The sequence below is a fragment of the Trachurus japonicus genome, chromosome 9, assembly GCF_045865225.1.
Source record: "Trachurus japonicus isolate A0001 chromosome 9, Traja_1.0".
NCBI lineage: Eukaryota > Metazoa > Chordata > Actinopteri > Carangiformes > Carangidae > Trachurus > Trachurus japonicus.
Genome location: NC_140915.1, coordinates 11,124,376 through 11,147,568, shown reverse-complemented (window position 1 = coordinate 11,147,568; position 23,193 = coordinate 11,124,376). Strand labels below are relative to the sequence as shown.

At 40.8% G+C, this 23,193-nt stretch overlaps 1 protein-coding gene across 1 annotated transcript in view; it reads right to left on the bottom strand.

The window, feature by feature from the left end:
* Positions 1–12,730: 12,730 nt before the first annotated feature.
* The window catches only part of adamts3 (ADAM metallopeptidase with thrombospondin type 1 motif, 3), a 222,104-nt gene continuing 211,641 nt past the window's right edge, over positions 12,731–23,193 (bottom strand). The window contains exons 22-24 of the mRNA XM_085785926.1: positions 19,623–19,830; positions 16,375–16,492; positions 12,731–14,539 (exon numbers count right to left, since the gene is read on the bottom strand). Of these exons, the coding sequence (XP_085642052.1) occupies positions 14,031–14,539; positions 16,375–16,492; positions 19,623–19,830 (835 nt within the window). The 3' untranslated portion in view covers positions 12,731–14,030. The remainder of the gene's footprint in view (positions 14,540–16,374; positions 16,493–19,622; positions 19,831–23,193) is intronic.

The window sequence follows — 23,193 nt, the reverse complement described above, 5'->3', positions numbered from 1 at the left end:
AAAGTTCATAAGTAAGTTTTGGTGCCATTTCTCCATTATAATCATATATTTAGCAAATCTGCAAGAAGATAATTTAAGACACTGCTACAGCTTTTGCTCAGAGGACTAATTTCAATTCATTTTAATTTAATCAGGCACTTTGAGACCCGAGAACAAGATGCAGCCACGAGAGATAATTAACAACAAAGACAAAGACAGAACTACTAGATACAGGAAACAAAGATTCATCAGCCTTTTTACAATGGTCATAAAATACATCAAATTAATAAAGCTTTTAAGGGATAGTTCAACATTTTGGCAAATTGGCCCATTGCCATAATCCCTATAGTCATAGCAGTAGGTTCGTTACCTTCAATTGTCGGTGCAAGCTATTTTTAGAACGGTAGAGCAGAGCCGTGAGCTGCTCAGAGCTACGCTACGGAGGCTAATGGGATTTCTTGGTTTCCCTCATCAAACTCATCAAATACACAATCCAACAACTCCAAAACGCTCTGGTGGACAAGTTGTGACCTGCACATTCACCACGCTATGAGATAATAACTGAACGTTACCAGACAAAGTTGTTTTAGAGGTCAATTCAGCTTGCACTGACAATTAAAGGTAACAAACCTACTCCTTAAGATATAGGGATTATGGCAATGGGCCAGTTTGCCAAAATGTTGAACTATCCCTTTAGGGGTGACACAATCTGGGTTCAATCACTCTCTGTGAATTTTGCATGTTCTCTCCTCCCTCAGTCCGAACACACGCACACAGTGGATGGATGAATGGATAAAGCTTTGAAATTTACAAGAGAGAAACACAGGAGTCGACTTTGATGGCGGGTTGCAGTTAATTCCAATTAAAATGGTGAAACCAGCTCTGCCCAATGTTCATGCAAACACGAGGGGTGTCGAGGGTTAAGTAGTCAGTGTGGGACTTGCCAGTTTGATCTGGACCACGCTCTTCTCTCCAACGGTCTCCGTCCTGACCCAGAGGTCAAATCTGAAATGCCGCCATGTCTGAAAAACAAACCTCATGCTTTATAGAAACTTCATGTTTCATGCTCTATTCATATAATGCATTATAACCTCTCATACAAGTTCATCTGCTGCCTTGCAGTGGTTTTACTTAAGATTAAATCTCAAAAAGTCTTCCTTGCATGCATTGAGATTCAGAACACTGATGCGTTTGCTTTTTCCTGATATTAAATCTAGATTGACTGCATGCTTTAAAAAAAAAATCACATCCAGGTGCAACACATCACTGCTCTCTCAGCTGACATGCACAACTAATTATAACAGTTCAGAGTGAATTATTGCAGCAGGGAGGGAAAAAAAATCTGAGCTTTGATGGAAACTACCACTTGCTGAGTAGAAAGGAGCTGTCAGTCTGTTCCTCCAGCAGACAAAGCTCAAAACGCTCATCAGTCAAACAAACAAACCACAGATGCTTTAAATGCCAGGAACGGTCATTGTTGTTGTTCCTCCCACAGTTCGTCCGTTTGCATGTCTTCCAACGCTGGCAAGCTCGCCGCTCATTTAGACCAGTCACACAAAAACAGGGAGGCTGGCTGTCATGCAACGGCTTCACGCTGGGCCGATCCCACCACTTGGCTTCCTGCCACATGGGATGGACCTCCACTCTCTATAGTCTGTTAGAAAAACACTCATTTGCTCCCTGCCAGGACGCAAACATGTAGAGTCACTCACAACTGCAACAACAATGAAGTCACCTGTGAGTACATACAAATAGACTTTCCAGGTGTTGTGTTGTTTCCTGATCCTGGATCAGTGATGTGTTGCCCAGGCAGCACCTGTGAAAAGGCCTCTTCTGCTTCTTCTTCCCGGCTGCAACAAATGCCGACCAACCACACACACACACACACACACACACACACACACACACACACACACACACACACACCTCTTTACCGTGATGTCCATCTTCTGCAGGCAGCAACAAAAAACATCCACACATTTAACATAAAGCAATTTAAAGCCTCAAAAAACATTTTCTAAAGCATTCGCTACTTCCTACTAGGGGTGTACAGCCAGTGCACTATTTGTATTCGAGTTCAGATTCAAGCTTTTAAAAGAAAACTTAGGATTCATTATTCGTATTTGAGAAGAAACGGGACAAGGGCGCACTAGAGACTTCCGCTGAGCTAGCCGGCTAACTTCCGCTAGCTCTCGGCTTATTAGAAACAGAATAAAATAATTGAATCGTGCAGCTTTTCTAGACTTTCCAAAGGTAATTGGACTGAATGAATCAAATTCGGATAGTGAAACCAGTTGTTTTGCGGGGTTGTGACACCCGTTTTATAGCCGCTTCTTTTCCCGTTAAGGTGCATTAGCCTAGCGCCACCTACTGTGTTGGAGTGTGAACCAGAGCCACCTGGTTATGTGCAGTTGCTCCTCTGTGATGCTCCCTTCACCAAAACCAAACTGTGGCAGTGTCTCCTGATTGGCTCAAAACACGCACCAACATGTTCTTTTGTTCTGTTTTCTTTTAATCTCTTGTAGTTGGCTCAAAATCATGCTCCAAAACACGCATCCAAATGTTTGTTTTTCTTTCTCAAATAATGAGGAGAAACTTCGGACAGAAAAACTATTCTGGATCAAAGCATTATTTGTGCACTTCCAAATAGCGTATTCGGGTACATCCCTACTTCCTACAACAACTATTTCCTAGGGGTTTTCTGCTCAGTTTGTGGAAGCTGAAAATCCTCAGCTGAATGTTCCTATGCATGAGTAAAAGTATGTGGAGGTCAAAGGTAGGTGTGTTACTGTAGGCTAATAAGGTCAATCTGCCACCGGTATGAACCAACTTGAACCAAAACAGCTGTGGGAGAGAGACACTGTTACACGTGACCTGTGTTGTACTTTACATCAATCTTGTCAGGTTGAACGGGAAACTGAACTGGACCCAGAATGCCGACTCACATGAACGCAAAACTCACACATGAAGCTGAAGCTGAACACACAGGTATGAAACAACCAGGGACAATGGGACGACAAGGACGATGGTAAAACACAGAGGTTAAATACAGGAGGAGAAACAAGGCACAGGTGGTGGAAATCAACAGGTGAGAGAAGGACTTCAAAATAAAACAGGTAGACCAGAGATGAACCATGACAAATAATTTGTTGTCTTCACTGTCGGGTAAGTGATAATAAAGACACCGATTTTACTAAAAAAAAAAGAAGACCATTTAACATTACAGTTAAAACATAAATCTGCTAAATGAATCCAGACTCCTGATGTTAGCAGAGCTTCTTTGTTGCACAGATGCACAGTTGACATCTGTTGTCTGAGCTTTTCAGGCACGTGTTGACATCTGTTTCAACTCCATTGTTCATGTAGATGAGTCAGCATCAGTGGACGGCGGCTGCCTCAGTGCTTAAACAATGTCAAAGATGCAAACACATAAACATCGAGTGGGCGGTGGACGTATGGAAGATGATGATGACCACTGAGACCCACAGTGGGCTGCAGCCTATACTCCACACTGCTCTCTCCCTCTTCTCCCTCTCTCCCTCTCTCTCTCTCAGTGCACATGTGTAATGATGTAGAAAAATAATACTTTACAGTAGAATTGGTTATTTGTAAACATGCAATAAATTCTCTAAATTAAGTGACAAAATGTGTCGTTTGCCCTTTAAAATGACAAATTTCCTGCTCTGACACCGGCGATCAGCATAACAATTTCATTTATCTGCAGCTATAAATCGCTGTTTTATCATGTGACCTGGTTATACAGTAGTTAAATTTTAATAAGTTAAGTTTAGTTTAGGTCTCGAGGACGATCTGCAAGGACGGTCCTTTTCCACGGTGATGGAGAAGTAGAAAAGACATTTTTGCTGGACTATTCATCAACAATCCTTAAGGGTTATTTAAATTCCTTGGTAGTTCATGTTTTACAAAATGCATCTGCCCTTTATTGCATTATCTTGGATTGATGGAAATGAATCCCATCAGACCGATTGCAGCTGCAGCAGCCTCCATCAATCACATGGTCAACTCGATCCACCAGGTTTGATGCACATTGGTTCATTATCAAACACAAACACTCTCTCCTTGGTGGAGGAAAAAAACAATTAAACACTTTAAAAGGGCTGGCTTTGGGACAATTGGGGCGTCCAATAACCCCTGACTTTGTCCTGGACGGATGCTGAAGCATCCTTGGGAAACCCTACGAACTTGAACTGCTCCCAATATGGAGGTCCGTGCAACAGTGTTGTGTGAATGGGCTCGTTTACCAGTTGGGAGCACAATGTTTTCTGTGGTTTTGGACCTCAGAGCAGACATGTGCAGAGTAAAAGAACCACTGTTGGGTGAAAAAAAACCCCTAAAACAATCAGAGTTTTCCAAAATGAAGTCAAAATATTTCAGGCAGTGATAATAACATGAACGATGTGAACATAAATGTGATATTTTTGTCTCCAGGCAACAGTGGCCTGATTCTCTGCTTCTCTAATGGTTGCTCGAACTGATGGGAGAAGAAAGCAGAAAAAATAAATCCATTTTTAAAAGTACATTACTGAATTATTTTGACACCACCATAGGACATGAAGAAAATGTATTTCAAATAAACAAGGTTTTCTTTCAAACAAGAGTTGGGATTCACTGTGAAAGCACTAAGAGACAGGTTTTATGGCAAGAATGAAACTGAGGTTTTTTAATGTCCCGTGCAAACATCAAGTCATGAATCCAAAACCAGTATCAGGGTCAAAACCAGAATACTGATGCACATTTCAAACATAATAAGGGGAACCAATGGCTTTTCAGTCAAGGGTGGTGAAAGGTTTGAGGAGCTCTGGTTTTAAAAGTGCATCTCTATTTTGAGTCTCATTTATTTATTTATTCATAAATTGCATGTTTTTATGTTGTTGTTTTTTTCCATTTCCAATTCTATGTTTTGTTATTATTTTAGACGAGACACTACAGGCATAACACAGTTTTTTCATGCACTGATCAATTTTGAGATTTTGGGCTATTTTTCTTCCTTAACATGTATTCTTTCAGAAAAGTCAAAAGAAATGGTAGAAAATCCACATTAAGGTGGTTATTTAACTTCATTTTGTCTCTTCCATCAGTTTGCTTTCTCCTAAATTCACCAAAAGTCAACATGCTACTGTGACATACTGTGCTGTGCCTGTCGTTGCCTTGTCTTCCTGTGTTCTCCTTCCTGTGATTACCTGATGTGTCTTACCTGTGTTGATTATTCTACCACCTGTTGTCTGACCCATATCATGTCGGGTATCATTGTAAAGCTCTCTCTCCTGAACAATTATGTAGGCTTCAAAAATTACCATTCCCTCTACGATTTACATTAACAATCTATGGAATTGTGCAGTAGCTAGTTAAGCACCTACATTACAATGAGCTTTATACTATACCAGGAATCAAAGACTGTCCAATGACAGCTGAATAGTTTAAAGTCGAGCAATGATGTCACATGACTAAGGCAGGAATCAAACCCATGAACCTCTTGATCAGTAAACCTTTACTCTTCCACTAGGCCAAACAGAGCCGAGAATCACATACTGACATAAATCAAAGTCTTGTGAACATTTTACAAGTTGAATGGAGTGTGTAGCTTAAAATAAGTTAAAGTAGTAAAATTTGAAAGAGGCTAAAGTTTTAAAGACTATTGTCGTTCATTGCAATGTGATAATGTGCTGCAAACTGTGGGCCATTTTCTCAAAATGAGTTTTTGCTCAGACTCTGAGCTAGAAATCTCCACTTCAGCAGCACCTACAGACACCAAGCCTTCCAGTTATATTCCTGCCTGTAGGTTTTTACAGAGGGGGTTGTTAATAAATCATTCAGCAGACATGTCACCAGTCTGACAAACAGCAGGAGTCAGACATGAAAAGTGTCATGGCGTTAACATGTTGTGATGTCAGGACGTCAGAGGGAGGAGGCAGAGAAACACTGGTGTCAGATCTTGTCCCCCTCCTCCCTCCTCCCTCCTCCCTCCTCCCCACTGTTAGCGGCCAGGCGTCACGTTCCTGATGTGTTGCCGAGAGCAACCACCCAAGTGCACAGCGGTCTGTGTGGTGTGTGTCGGCTCGGTGGATATAAGCCCTCATCAGTCACGCTCAGTGGCTGCCTAGCTGCTGGCTCGGCGTCCGACGCCTGAGCTCTGGGCGCTGGAGGAAGAAGCAGCACAATGAGAGGAAGTGATTTGGCATCGCTGCTGCTTTCTCAGTCATAAAATAAAAAACTCTGCTCCTCACCAAGGAGGAGGAGGAGGAGGGAGAAGAGGAAGTACAGCAGTTCTAATAGTCAGCCCTCAGTCATACTAATCGACTTTCCTGTGGGTTTAATCAAATGATCTGCCCTCTCCCATCTCTTGCTGTCATCCTCTGTTCCATCACTCCTTTATATCGTCGTCCTCTCCTGGTTTTGTCACGCAGCACAGAGCTCCCCATGCAGCAGAAACACCAACACTCAGACTTTCTTGCATCCACTCCGTCTCTGTCTCTGTCTCCGTCTCATCCCGCTCCTCAGGAGAGCTCAGAGGCTTTACGCCAGCTCATGTCTCCAAGTCATGGTATTTGCTTTCCGAGTGTTGCCTCCTCAGCGTCTGGAAAACAGTCGATGAGCTGGATGTGCGGATTATTAAACTGTAGCATCTGGACCAAGTGTATAGTTTTGCATTTTCCTTTTTTTTTTTTCCACCTATAGAAATCAATTTCTCAGCTCATCCCATTGGGTTGAGCTTAAAGAAAATCTGCAGCCAGGCAGCAACAAAACAAACCGGTAAAATGTATATAGACTGGGGGGAGGTACAATGAATATCCCTGTTTAAAGTCGACCACACTAATCCAGTGCTGAATTACTGCTGTATTAGCTGTATATCCTTTATACGCCTGTTGAGGGATATTAATACCAGTGAGATACTCCAGCTGTGGCTCCTGGGCAAATACAGACACAGTGAGCTTCTGTTGCTACTGTCATCTACTATCATAATAACGGGGATCTGAGTCGTTGCCGTGCAGACAACTTATTAAATACTACAGCCTGGGAGCGGGGGAGCGTGTTTCAGTTGTTTGGGCTTTTTTTGTGTGTATGAAGAACATTCAATTGCTAAAACAAGATTAAGCATCAATGACATGAAGCCGACAGACATCCTGCACTGCGTCATTAACCCTCCAAGTTACAATATCTCTAATTAGATTCAGGCCAGTGAGAGAGAAGCACTGAGTTGTTTAAAGAATGTAATTAGACTTATCTGCAGCCAAATTAAGCTCATTCCAGATATCTCCATCTCCACAAAAATTCCAAACGACATCTTCAGCATGGTTTTAACTGGTCATAATTTGAACTAATTCGGCACATTTGAAGATATTTTCCGTGTATTAGTGTACATCTCATTAGTTATTACTGTCAAATCTAGAAAATATCTTGAATTTGAGTCACTGTTAATGCAGGTAACTCTGGATGGAGACACGGAGTCAGTGCACAAATGTATGTTTTCATTTAGTTTGTCTCAAGCCTCTTTGTCACTGTTTCTTTTTGGTCATTTTGCACTTCTCTATGTTGTTGTTTTGAGTTTTTTGTCGTTATTTCTGTGGATATTTTGTGGGTTTTCCTTGAGTTGACCTTTTTATTGTGTTATTGTCACCTCTTTGTGCTGATTGCTCTTCTTTTTGCATTGGCTTTTTCAACTTCTTCGGCCTCCTAACCCTCTTTGGCTCCTCATGTGGGACTGATTAATTCATCCATCCGTCAGGAGACCTGATTAAACAGAATGAAAATGACTGTAACATTATTTGAAGAATGATTTCCTACAGTTTGAATAGCTACAGATATGTTGAATTAAAAATCTTTGCATATGAAGATGTCTAAAACGTAATTACAGATGTAATGAGAAAGATTAGAGACCTATTAAATATTCAAAGGACTTTCCATCGCGTCAACTTTTCTTTGAAGTAAGCTTTTTTATTCCCATTCAGCCACAAAAGGCAGTAAAATGCCTGGATGAGCAGGTTCCTCGTGAACTCATAGTGAAACCTCTCAGGGTTTCTGACTCAGTGAGTCTAGACGGCACTTTGGGGAAAGGCCGGGGACGTTACGTCTCGGAAAACCTCCTCCTCTTGACACATAAGGCTCATGACTCGGATCATTTCAACATGAGGGCGAAATTTCAACCTTTTAAAGTTTTAATTCAACTCCTGAAGTAAGGTTTAATATAGAAATGAAGTAGGAAATATGTTTATCATTTACATTGAACTCAACATTTGTCATTTAAGTTGTGGAAAGATTACTGTGTATTGTTGGTAAAGTTAAGTGACTTGAAAGAAACTATTTTTTCCCATTTTTGCTATTGCTTAATGGCTAATGTTAGCATTAGCAGCCGGTTTACAAACCAGTTGTAAAGAGGAACTATGCAGGATTGATTTTTTAGCTAAACTATGCTACATTTTTACCTTAATTAAACAGCTTTGGAGTAATTGTTATGGTTTAATAAATGACGTGTAGGCTAACTTGTTATGAGGGAGAATGAAGACTCTCTCTTCTACCTAGCGCTTCTTTGCTAAAAACAACTTGGAAGATCACCGCCGCCTCCCCGGTGTCCCAGCTCTTGATCTGCTCCTAACAATGTTTGTTGAAATATCTGACTCTATTTCTTGTTTATGACAGTACACGTGTTAACATCGTATGTAGCTACCACTCTTATTGATTGATTTTTCGCCAGCGTTGTTGAAAACAAATGCACATGGCCAGGAGGAGGGTTAGCAAACGGCGGAAAAGCGACCATACTTGCATAGTTCCACTTTAAAGTTGCAAGTTCACCATCAAATATGATATATTTATCAACTATTTATCAATATTTTTCAGTCAAACAACTTGTCTGCAGCTGCGGAAAACAACAGCAACGTTAACTCTTGTCTGTCATGTTTTAGCCTATCTGTGGTTAGCATGCTAACTATAGCTCCTGCCCATCTCATTAAATATAAATAAGAAGATCTAATTGTAAAATATTAATTTAAGGGGACTGGTTTGATAGTACAGTAGGTTTTTCATTAATACAATTTAATAATGGTTTATCTACTGTGTCTCCCCATGTGTGTGTAGTAGGCTATTAGGGAAAATCTTAAGACGTATGGCCATATTTAAACTCACCCTATCGTCTAATCACTAGGCTACTCTATATTCAAGACATTTACATAGGGATATTCCAACATGTCCATCATTGTACTAGGTATATTGTAGGTAGGATAGCATCATTCTTGTACCTATAAATGTTGCACTCATCTGTGATAATACTATTGCTGCATTTCTGGTTAGATGCTAACCACATTTCAATGGTAAATGGCAATAAAGTTTAATATAATCTAATCTAATTAATTTTTTTTTTTACTATAAACACCGCAGCATGTGGGATTGCACCATGCTACGTCCAGAGTAGGCTACCTTCAAATTTCATTTTAATGGTATTTCCCTTAATTGGAACTAAAAGGTCACTTTAGACAGTTTACCAGATAGTTAAAATCTTTTAACCAATAAAGCTGCCACCAATAACACATATGAAAGGTGCGTCTGTGAGCTGCAGGGGATGGAAACCCTGCACCAGAGTCTAAATGTTAATAAGCCCATACTGACAGTAATAGTCTACTGTAAATCAATAAGCGTGTTCGCTCAGAGATGAGGTTATTTCAGAAAATGTAAACCTCATTTAGAAGTCAAGACAGGGAGGATGGGTGGTGATCTTAATTAAATACCTTCATAATTCACATACTCCCCACGATACATCTTTAATTCATTTTGACATTTAACTTGCTGCCCTGCTGTCACTGTGGCTTCATTTAGAAACCATGCACCATGTTTTCACTACGTGTGTTTTGTCCTCGAATGAAACAGCATCACTTCTCAAGTGTTTATTGTTCAAGCAACTTCTTCAATCAGTAACATGTGGTGTTGCACCGTGTGTTTGATTGTATGGCTCTATGTATTTTTTTTAATTTTTTTTTACTTTTTCTTATTTTCCATTTGCTCATTTCTTTTTCCTGTTTTTTCTCTCTGTTTTCTCTCTGATGAGATCCTTGTTTTCTCTCTGATGAGATCCTTGCTGGGTGGAGTTGTTGAAGTTTGTGTTATATGTCAATGTACACTCTGTATAGCTTAATCAAAATGTCAATAAACACATGTTTTAAAAGAAAGTGGTGCAGAGAGCACTGCTGTGGGTTTTATCAAGGACAGAGAAAAACAAGTTTTAGACTCTAAAATGTCTGTCTATCTATCTATCTATCTATCTATCTATCTATCTATCTATCTATCTATCTATCTATCTATCTATCTATCTATCTATCTATCTATCTATGCCACCCAGTGCACTTATATTTTAAAAATCCATCTATCTACCTATCTGTTCATCCTTCCTTCCTTGATTTCTTCTCTCCATCCATCCATCCATCCATCCATCCATCCATCCATCCATCCATCCATCCATCCATCCATCCATCCATCAATGGAGTGGTCAGAGTTAGTTAATCATGTCTTTTATTGCTATGTGCTCCCCATTACAACAAACAGTATCAGTAGTGTACACTTCGATCTACACAAATACATAGAAGAGCGAATAGAGCAGAGAGTGACTGACAGTCGTGACAATCGTAGTTCAGTCGTGATGCATGGATAGCACAGGGGCATTGATACAGTACATGGAGAGTCCTATGCAGTAATATCTGTCTGAGGCTCAGGGATTGTCAACGTAACATCTACAACTATCCTATGTATCATTACAAGCTCTCTATAACATTAGCAGCAAATGTTTTATAGGCAGCAAGTAAAGGCTGTGAAAAGAACTGGGGAGGAAACTGTAAAATGGTTAGACAATACTGACAACTACAAACAGCATTTAAAAAAAAAACAATAAAACAAACAAAAAAATAAAAACTTTACTTGTTTATTGGTGCTACGCTATTTATGTTTTATTGGTTAAAATAAAGCATGTCTGGTCAGTATGTCGCTGCGACATGACAGCTCTGTTAACTTCTACAAAACAGCTGTGAAAAGACAGCTCTCTGACAAAAGGTAAAACATCTCAAAATTGAGCATGTATATTTACATCTAATTGTTTGCAAAAAACAATGTCATTTCTAATCTGTTATGTTTTTTTTTTTTTTTTTTACTTAAAGTAGAAATCCAGTTAAAATTTTTGAAAAAACAAACAAACAAACAAAAAACTCAGAAGGTGATCAGTTTTCAATGGTTTATCAGCTGCAGCTTATTGATGAGCTGGCACTGCACATGCTGTAAAAAAACAAAGCAGAGCCCTTTAACTTTCAATAAATATTCATGTACTCAATGCTATATACATGTTCTATACATTGGCACACAGGAGTGAGTGTGAATAGTTGCGAGCTATTTCTTTGCTGAAAACACAAAACTGTGTTTTTTTGCTATTGCAGTCAGATGCATGGTGGTTGTGAGGAAATCCTTTTTTTTTCTTATTCTTAATAAATAGCTTTCTCTCTCTCCTGAAACTCTTTTTCCGCCATTAAAAAAAAGAAGCCATTTAGAAAATACTTTGGAAAAACAAAAAAAAAACAAACAAAACAAAAACAAACTAGCATGTTCCACATACAGTAAAACTCTTGAAAATCCATCTTTCTGTGTTCAAAAATGAGGCTTTGTTCCTGTAAGAAAACACAAACTGTAGCAACAACAGAACGGCGCTCGGACTGAAGGGTGGAGGAAGATTAAAGCTCCATTAAGCACATTTTTGATATTTAAAATGAACCCTGTGTGTATTGTGAACTTGTGCTGAACCCGCTGAGGGTTTGACATCCCGCTCTGCAGCTTGACAAAATGGGAATAAGCAAGAAGCTAAGTCAACAAAAAACATTCATCTGCTGGATATTTGAGGGTCCATGTTAGCCATTAGCACCTCTTAGCTTAGCTTAACGGGAATGTCTGAGTGAGTCTGTTTCCTAGTGGTCAAAAATTGCTTAATGCAGCTTTAGATGTTTGAAATTGGACAGTTTCTGTCACTGTAGAAAATGCGACACTAAACTGCAAATTTCAGGATGAGCGTTTGTGTTTGTCATGGTCACACGATGTAAAAACAAACAAAAAAGCGAAGTAGCCGAACAAGAGTGCCCTAATGTACGACGAACATTTTGAAAAAAAAAACGCATTCCCTTCTCTCACTTGACAATCTCAACCTTTCCGAGAGCAAGAGCGTTAACGAGGAGGGAGCGGTACAAAGGAGTTAGCATCATGCTAACTCTTTAAAGGCTGGGGTTAAAGTAGGCTATCAAGATGCTTCTTAAATGAACAGTTTGGAAATATACTAATTCACTTCCTTGCCACAGAGTCATATTCTTGTATTGTTATGCTAAATATAATTATTGATAGGCTACATTGTGAAAAAAAGAAAACAAAACAAGGCTAGTAGTTCTGAACGTAGGCTAGCTGTTTCCCTCTGTTTTCAGTCTTTATGCTAGGCTAAGGTACGCTAACTGTATAAGCTAACTGAGAGTGGTTTTCAATATTCTCCTCTGACTCTTGACAAAGAAGTTAATAAGGATATTTCTCAAACTGTCAAACTATTCCTTTTAAAATAAAAAAAATTGACTTTGCGGAAAAGTTGCGGAATTACGCGGCATTCATCAGTTAGCGCCGCTGTTAATAACACTGTTACTGAGAAGGTAAACATTCAGAGGGATCTCCGATACTCTAATCGATTAAAATGGGATGTTTGCAAGTCTTTTTTTCTTCTTTTTTTTTAAAAACAATAATACTGATATTTTCATGTACAGTATTTACAGGAACCTTTATAAATACCCATTTCCATAGAAACCGTAGAGTTTATTATAGCCACTCAACAGACATTGCTGAATATAAAAAGAAAAGAAAAAACATCAACTATACAACTAAAACCATTTTTCTAGCAGTCTTCACTCATACATCTCCGGTCACTTATGCACTCAAAGTCCGGTGTTTGATTTAGTTAATGCAGTGACCCTATTGTAACTATACTGACTCTATAGTGACCTATAATGTCCTATAGTGAGCCTTTATATACGGAAATCTTTTTTTTTTTTGGCAAGAAAATGGCATTTTATAACATTCAAGTAAAAGGGGATTTTCAGCTGTTTCCGATGATCTGTTTATGATCTTTTCAACTTTTTAGCAACAACATGAAGACATGATATGCACTGATTTATTATTAATATTATTATTATTATTATTATTAAGTGCAACTTGTTCTGCACTGAATCCTGTACCGGTTTATCTCTGCACTGGGTGAGTTCTTATTCTTGTGCCATGTCCGCACAGTTATTCCCAAATTAAATCAGCTATAATGACGGCACCTCTTTCTCTCACCATCTGCTGAGCGCTTCAGCCGCCGTGCTGCAACGCTACACACACACACACACACACACACACACACACACACACACACACACATACACACACACTCACACACCAGGTGCCTGATTGGTGAAGATGACTACACCAGAGAAAAGACTAGTCAGAGAGTAAAATGCCGACACCTGTTCCCTCAGTGATGGCATCAATGAAAGATTTGAGACTCGGTTAAAAAGTCAAGAGACTGATTAGAATTAAGCAACAAATGTCTCTAATATCCACTGAGATGCAGCATATTATCATTATTAGAGTTAGTGTGGTACAAAAAAAAAAAAAAAAGGGCATATTTTGAATATCAAACTGTCCTTTGGCTGTTTGATGTCCCTGAAAATGATTCACTAGGAACTTAATACCAAAAGCTGTGACTGAGATTATTGAATCATTTTCTCATCTGAAAAATAAAGTATGAAAGCGAAGTGACTCGGCGGTTTCACCTCAAACACCGTGGGAGCTCAATGTCAGCGTGATACTTAAGTGTCGGGGGGGAGGTGGGGGTGAACAACAAACAAAGTGAACCAGCACTTTTCTCTCTCTCTCTCTGTTTCTCTCTCGGTGGTGTTTTGGCATGAGAAGATTCAAGATGAAGCTGGATTATCTACTGTACATGAAGAGTCCTGAAGGGAGAAGTAGGGTGAGGGGGGAGGGAGGGGGCGTCGCTTTCATCTCTCCACTTCAGAATACGCTGTTGGCCGCCGGCTGTCTGTCGAGCTGCTCGACCTTTGACCCTCGGCGGGATCGGCCAGGGGAGACGGCGCCATGGCGGCCAGCTTCCTGCCGCTCGGGCCCGTGTGCCGCGGGACCCGTCTCGGTGCCGAGTTGATCTTCGACTGGGTTTTCTTCGGCGGAGCGGCGCGGGTGTTGGCGGCCGTGTTTTTGGCGGCCGTGTTTTTGGCGCCGCCGCCGCCCGTCGCCGCAGGTTTCCCGCCCGAGCCGTGTTTCCCGCCGCGCGTGGCGTTCGCCGCCATTAGCGTCTCCAGGAGCTGGGAGGCCGACCCGAAGCGGACGTGCTCGGTCGCCTCCGTCTCGGCGGCCTCGGAGAACAAGGACATAGCGCTGCTGCGCCGGGTGCAGGACTCGCAGCACAGCTTGTTGTAGCCGGGAATCGAACAGTAGCGAGCCAGGACCTCCATTTGGCAGAAGATGGATTTGTCCCCATTGCACGGTTCATCTGAAAGTTGAAGAGTTGAGAGAGTGAGCTCAGTGTTGTTGAACAAGTGGAGCTTGCTCAGAGTTTCAGCTATGAAACAAAAATACAACTTTTTACACATTTCAGCCACTCAACTCAACTCAACTTTATTTATAAAGCCCTTTAAAACAACCACAGCTGAAACAAAGTGCTGTACATAATGTAACATATGGAAATAAAACAATTAGCAGAAAAATAAATGTAAAATAATATTGCTTTTAAAACAATTTAAAAGCAATACAACAATTTACAATTTTAATCAAACAATTAAAATAAAAAACAATAAAAACAATACATAAAACAGACCATAAAACACTAAAACAGAGGTAGAGTCTCATGCTGAGTTGAAAGCCAAGGAATAAAAATGGGTTTTAAGACGAGTTTTAAAAACGGTGAAGTTTGATTGGACGAGAGCTGTGGCCCAGTTTTATACTTCTTTCTAATTCTAAATGTAGTTTTGAGCCTCCGCCTGTCTGTTTCATGTTAGCGTTAGCTTTGCATTCAAGCCAGAAAAAATAATCATTTGTGTCTCCCAAAGATCAACACATGGTGATGATTGAAAAACAAGAAGACATCTGAAAACATTTACAGCTGTTCTGCTGCTATTCCCAGAGCCATCAGAGTCTCCAGCAGCCGTCAGTCTGGATAAAGAAATGTGTTCAATGCACAATAGATTGAGTGGTGACTCTATAATCTTAATCCAAACAAAGATGGTCTACGATGGTGAAAAAAAAAAATCTTTTTGACTCAAATGATAAGAGGCTGAGGCCTGGTTTGAATACATAGTTTGATCACAGTGGGAAATGTTGTCCAGTGAGAATCTATCTGTGTTTTTATCAGTGCAGCTCACAAAGGAAACAGAGCAGCTATTCACAACAGAGCAGAGACCTGAACTCATCTGCAGGCAGTGTTGGGACAGAAGGAGAAGGTCTTCAAAAACATTGACAAAAGCTTTAAATAATAATTTATTACAGTAAAGACAGAAATACATTATTTTTCCCTCAAGGACCGTCTCAGTCCAACTTCAAACACATTCATCATTACAATGTGACGACCGTGACTGACCTTCTCTACCTTACAGTATATAAAGTCCAGATTGTGAACAAGGCCCAGAACATCCTGTCTACCAGCCAGGGCTATTTATGGTTTTATCTAATAATTTGTCCGCGAATGTGTGAATTGTTGCTGCCCGCTGAGGACAATAAAGATAATTCAACCTTGACTTCCACACCTTTTGCTTTCTGTCCAGTGCTGTAGCATGATTTAGTACATCAGTGCACATTTGAAACCTTAAGATACGTTTGCACTTTGCTCTGGCAATTTGAATATATTATAAACCATTATAACAATATAATAATGAATGAATCCTGAGGTCTCTGTTTTTGGTTAAAACGGATGAAATTAAGTTTGTGGAGCTTTAAAGCAACTCTACAACATCAAATACAAGTACAATCCCCAGTTTTTTTTAGCTTTTACTTTTCTTGAACTATAAATATGGTTTACTGTGAAGATGGACCTTGGTGAACAGAACGTATCACAATATGATCGTCCTGCTTTTCTCTCTGAACTGACTTTAATCACTGGGCTCATTCACAGTGACACATTGATCGAGTCTTTAAACCGTCTTCGGTGCCGTTGTGCTGCAGCTGCATGGACTATAGTATAGATCAATATTAGATCAACAGAACGTGCACTGATGTTCGTCTCAGGTGCGTTTCGTCGCTCACTTTCCCACACTTTAAAACCTCTGGTCTGGAGAAGCTGGTATTGAACATCATGACAAACTATTAGACTATTATATTGAAATGAACGCTCACCGTGACAGGGTCCGGGTCTGCAGGGCCTCACGCTCTCGGGTTTCTCTCCACTGCATTGATCTCCAATCCGACAGGTGACCAGGCGCCTCTCCACGCCCTCGCCACAGGTCACAGAGCACTGAGGACGAGAGAAACACAACAGCAAAGTCACTCAGCAGCCAATCAGACAGTTCTTCTGCAGAGCTGAGGTGAGACAAGTGCAGACAGAAGATCTGCAGGGACCAGAGTCAAAACAAAGTCTGCAGGATAAAACCTTCAGCCGTCTGGACAGAACATCTGAACTGGGCTTAAGCTCGTCCATGAGGAGGCAAAACTTTTGTTCTTTTTGCTTGTCCTGAAGAACCCGGATTAGTAGTACATTTTTATGAAGTCTTTGTAAAACGCAGAGCAGCTCAAGAACTATATGTTGTTGTTGTTTTTTTTTTTTCTATTTCTGCATCCGGCAGCTTCACAGAGAGGCCTGTGGAGACCAGGATTTGTGCCATATTGGAAGAGATTCATCCCTGTTATTGCTGAGCAACAATGATGGCTGCTGGTCTTTCAAAGAAGGGAAGCTCATCAGACTACATCTTTAAATTTATCCATTTATTTATACGTAAATTCTCACGAAACAATATTAAACTTGAAAAATGGAAATGTGAGAATCATGTTAAACTGAAAGGAGGAAATGCTTTGTGTTTTCGCCTTGTTCTTTACAAGTTCTGGGTAGAAAACCAGCATGAGAACGGACGAGAGTTTTGAATATGTTTAGTAAATGCAACAGTCCATATTTGACCATCTATTTTTTTATTTTTATTTTAAAAGGAAGCTCTTGCAGTCTTAGATCAATCGCCTCTGCTGCTGAGATTTGCCAAATTTAATGTGACGTTTAGTAGCCTAATCTCCTTAAAAACAAATGTGAAGACCAGACGCCTCTTGGCTCTCGATGGGAAACTCCTCCTCAAAATCTGAACTAATTCCAGCGAGTGGTTTCTGAGATGTCCTGTGAACTATTAGACAAACTAATTACACATTAAAGACTTGACACCCAGGATGAAAACGGTCTCCATGGTGGATGTGTGTGTGCTTCCAATTAAGTGGCTGCTGCACCATTAAACAGCGTCTGAAGTTCAGACGCTCTCTTGAAGTGAGATCTGAGGCTACATCCAAATATTTCAACCCACGTTTAAATAAGCCGACAATCTGAAATCACACTCACCAGCCTGTTACTGTATGTCAATTTTTTTCTACTTTTAACTTCTCCTGTGCACAAAATTGTGCTCAATAATGCAACAACACCTCAAGCTTTGAGGAGAGGTCGTTTTAACGGCCTCCTATGCCAGCGGGCTTTTCAAGTGGGATCCTTTGATAGCAGGTAGAAACACTTTGGCCGTCAGACGTGACTTTATTTCAAGCACACACACACTGTGGTCCAAATTAGAAACAGGAAAAAAAAAGGATTAAATAAAACCTTGAGTGGAGCGAAGACGAATCCAAAGCAGCAAACAAACTATTAATCTGGCTGGTGGAGGATCTCCTCCCTGACGAGACCCTGGCTGCATGTTTTTTTAGACTCTTCTCAGATCCCCCGCTGAGACAATTAGTCTGAAATCTGTTTATCCCTGAATGAGACAACACTCAGAGCTGGAGTCCAAATGTTCTGGGTGAGAACTTCAAAACAAACCGCTTGTAAAAAGAGTAATTATGGCTTTGGTATTTAACAAAAAATCCTAAATGGTAAAACGCTGAATAAACTCTGACTTTCTGTGTCTGGACCGGGATAAATAAACAAAACTGAAACCCTAGAGGAAGAAAGAAACATGTAGTTTTAGTAATACTACAACTCCACAACTGTTACTATTGTGACAAATGTCTATATTTTTTTCCAAAATATGAAAAAACAATCAGCACTTACATTTTTACAAAGCGAGGCTTCACTAAAAAAACACAGTAAAATGGAGGTTGATGGTGGTTATTATATGAAACCGCAGTGATATTTACCACACTGCTGTTGTTTCCTCTTTCCTCTTTCGCTTAGTATTGAATTTAAGGTCACTAAAATATATTATGATATTCCCAAAACCAACAATAACACTGTGTGTGTGTGTGTGTGTGTGTGTGTGTGTACTTGTACAGCTATACATGTGAGGACCAGATTCAGTTTGAAACCATCAGAGTGAGGACATTTTGGCAAAGTGAGGACATTTTGGCCGGTTCTCCCTTTCTCAGTGCTCTTCCAAGGGCTGTTTAAGGGTTAAGACTTTATAATAACTAGGTTATTATAAGGTTTAAGTTAGGTTAAGAGTAATGGTTAAAGGGATAGTTCAACATTTTGGCAAATTGGCCCATTGCCATAATCGCTATAATCATAGCAGTAGGTTCGTTACCTTTAATTGTCGGTGTAAGCTATTTTTAGAACGGCGGAGCAGAGCCGTGAGCTGCTCAGAGCTATGCTACGGAGGCTAAAGGAATTTCTTGGTTTCCCTCATCAAACTCATCAAATACACAACCCAACAACTCCAAAACGCTGATGCGCGTTGCGTTCAGGGACAGTTTTACAGCAAGCAGTCTCTGTATTTACCCTGTATTTCCCTCTAAAACAACTCTGTCTGGTAACGTTCTGTTATTATCTCATAGCGTGGTGAATGTGCAGGTCACAACTTGTCCACGAAAGCGTTTGAGTTTTTTGATTTTGTATTTGATGAGTTTGATGAGGGAAACCAAGAAATTCCATTAGCCTCCGTAGCGTAGCTCTGAGCAGCCTGCTGCTCTGCTCCGCCGTTCTAAAAATAGCTTACACCAACAATTAAAGGTAACAAACCTACTGCTATGACTATAGCGATTATGGCAATGGGCCAATTTGCCAAAATGTTGAACTATCCCTTTAAGGTTAGGCATTTGTTTTGGATGGTTCAGGTTAGGGTAAGGGGCTAAAGGGAATACATTATGTCAATGAGTGTCCTCACAAAGATAGCCATACATGTTTGTGTGTTTTAAGGTTAAACAGAATCGTATTGTGGTGAATCCGCTGCGGTGTTGGGTCTGCTCTCAGCTATTGATCACAGACGCCTCACACACTCGAGTTCAGAAACCACCGCTGCGTGTTATACTGTGAATCTTCAGCTATAGGAGCCGACATTAAAAATCCACAGAAGAAGAGACTTTAACCCCCCAGAGACGTGATCAGCTGAACAAACAGCTGCCTCACAGCTCTTTGATCAGAGAGTTGAAAGGAGATGTCAAGAAGACAGATCATGTGGATACTGAACCTCTGACCAGGCGCCGGTCCTCCACTGAGCGGGACATGGGACTCTGTTGCACGGCCTGCGGCTCTCCGGCTTCTCGCCGCTGCAGTATTTGCTGTGGACCGAGCGGTTGGTGCCGTCGTGGAGCATCTGGAAGCAGCGGACGGTCCGGATCTGAAAGCCCAGGCTGCTGCAGGTTTTGGTGCAGTACTCCCAGTCCTCCGAGACCCATCTGGACAAAGAGACACCAGAAGATTACAGAGGACGTCCAGCAGGAAAAAAAAACACTTAAAAGGGACAACGAGGAGTTTCTCCATCGGCAGAACGAAAAATTCTGCGACAATAAAAAAGTCTTATATTAATGTGGATGAATCTACGTTACCCACACTTGTTAATGGGCCCATTTTCGATAAATACATCGTTTTGTCTCTATCGTTGTTTTGTTATTATTAGTGGTGGTGGAAATGCTGGGCGAGCCGACCAGTGTTTCCTTACTTTCGGTTTCGCGGCGAGTCATGAGAATAACGCCGACGGTATGTGAACCTCTTAGAACCTCTGACTTTAATTCTTGATGAATGAAAACATGAGTCTGTCTTGTGCAGTTCAAAGAATTTCACGGTGCGCGCGGAGGCTCATAAATGTAGTGTGAAAGCGCTTCGCTTTTCCAAAACTCCTTGTTGTCCCTTTAGGTCAAATTTCAATTTCAGTGATCAGAGAAGTACGAGTAAAATATAGTCAGAAAGAATTCACACCCCTTCAACTTTCTGCTCCTTATCGTGTTGGAGATTTCATTTTAAAGTGGATCTGATTGTTTCATTTGTGGTCAAATCTCCTTCAGTTCAGAAATCACAGCTGTGTCTTGCACTTTAAACCTTCAGCTACAGCAGCTGACTGTAAAAATCCACAGAATAGGAGATATTAACCTCCAGAGATGTGGCCCAGTGGCCTCGACCTATAACGACTATAGGTGTAAACCCAACCTTTGGCTGTTTGCTGCCTCTCATCCTCCTTCTCTCTGACTCTTGTTTGTCGATGAGATCTTGTATTCACATGGCCAAAAGCTGTAGTATTTTGTGAGGTCAGCACCCAACTGACCTTTGACCACCAAAGTCTAAAAGATTCATCCAAACTGTAGGTGCAAAGTTTCATGGGATTTCCCAGAGATCTTGTGTCCAAAAAAAAAGAGGCCAAACTCATGTTTTTAAAGGTCACTGCGACTTTGACCTTTGAGGAACTAAGCAGGATTTCTCCTGTGGCTATGCTACATTTTTGCCTTAATTAAAAAGCTCCGGAGTAATTGTGATTGTTAACTACATGACTTGTGACTTGTTAGGAGTGACAACGGAGGCTTTCTGCCTTCATCTAGCGTCTCACGGCTGAAAACCAACCTTGCAACATCAGTGTAGTTACTCAGTCGCCGACCCGGTGTCCCAGCTCTCGTTTCTGCGGCACCGCGACACAAACACACTCCATAACCCGTAATCTTTTGTTCATGACGGTTAAGACTACACAAACACACGAGCCGTAACATCGTATATGTTATGTAACGTTATCCACCGCTCCATTTATTGAATTTTCGCCGGCTTCGTTGTAAACAAATGCACATGGGCGAGAGGAGCGTAACCGAAACAGCGGAAAAGCGAGCAGACTTACATAGTTCCCCTTTAAGACACTAGAGTCTAATCAGTTTGTTTGCGAATCCGGGTAAATGTTCTAATATATTGGAACGTGATATCTCTGCAGCTCATTGAGGGAATTATAACTTTTGACCACCACAGGACGTTCCTCTGTCCAACTAGAGCTGTGTCTGGACAGAGAAAGAGTTTCCAGACCTTTGAATGACTTCCTGGCTCGTTTGCCCTTTTTGAAACATTATTAAACCTTTTACCGTCAACTGACATGATAAGTGGCTTGATATCTATGGAAACTGAGAAGTCATGCTGAGTTCACAACGCTCACAAAAGTGCTTTGGCTTTTACGGTAAACATTGCCGGCAGCCAGGAAACAGCCGTTTAATATGCAGCTTCTATTTGTGACTCTTCTATAATGTGTGAATATACATATGTGATGATTTTAGCACATTTCTGACAATTACTTGCCATGTGTATGCACTCGTTTACCTTTCCTTCACTCGTTTTGTCCTGAGTGTGATGGTTGCTGACAGAGAGAGACACACTTCTGGCTTTCCTTTCCTTTCCTTTTCTTTTTTTTTTTTACAAAACTAAGAAAAGAATTCAAGAGGAGGCGTGCGTGACCCTGAACACACCGTTCTCCGACTTGAATAGGGAATTAGTTTTCACCGACATGGCCATGTCACCAGGACGGTGTACTGTATTACCGACTACAGACCCTCACACTTGAGCTAATCGGCCCGAGGGGATTGGAGGTGTGTGTTTTTGCATGTGTGAGACTGTATTAATATTTAACAGAAGATAATGAGAAGGGCTGTAGGTGATGGGAGAATTCTTTGAATACGTAATTAGAAGCTGTATTATATAACCCATGGGGATTTTGTCGACACGCGGCGAGATTGTCCGCTCTTGCAGTGCGATTGGTGGAGGTGAGGAAACAATCTTGTAGGAGAAGAGAGTTCACGTCTCAGTGGAGTCCACACAGACGGTAAATCATGTTGGTTTTTATCTTTAAAGGGATAGTTCAACATTTTGGCAAATTGGCCCATTGCCATAATCGCTATAATCATAGCAGTAGGTTCGTTACCTTTAATTGTCGGTGCAAGCTATTTTTAGAACGGCGGAGCAGAGCCGAGTGGCAGGCTGCTCAGAGCTACACTACGGAGGCTAATGGGATTTCTTGGTTTCCCTCATCAAACTCATCAAATACACAATCCAACAACTCCAAAACGCTCTGATGGACAAGTTGTGACCTGCACATTCACCACGCTATGAGATAATAACAGAACGTTACCAGACGGAGTTGTTTTAGAGGTAAATTCATGCAAAACTGCTGATGCGCATTGCCTTCAGGGGCAGTTTTTCAGCAAGCAGTCTCTGCATTTGCCTCTAAAACAACTCTGTCTGGTAACGTTCTGTTATTATCTCATAGCGTGGTGAATGTGCAGGTCACAACTTGTCCACCAGAGCGTTTTGGAGTTGTTGGATTGTGTATTTGATGAGTTCGATGAGAGACACCAAGAAATCCCATTAGCCTCCGTAGCATAGCTCTGATCAGCTCACGGCTCTGCTCCGCCGTTCTAAAAATAGCTTGCACCGACAATTAAAGCTAACGAACCTACTCCTAAAACTATAGGGACTATGGTAATGGGCCAATTTGCCAAAATGTTGAACTATCCCTTTAACGTGTTAGGGTTAGGCTTGATGTTGGGAGGAGATATTTCAACCACCGTGGCATCTTAGATCAGAGGTTTATATAGGTTTACATAAGACTTGTTTTTCATTCATTTTAATCGTCAGTAAAAACCTCTTTTTAATATATTTTACAGTGATTAAAACACCTCCCACACAGGTTACAGTTCATCAGCTTTGTTTCTTCCTCAATGCCATTATATATAGAATGTAACACTATATATTCATTACTCTCACTATTTTTTCTTGAAACTGTTGTCGAGGACTCTCTC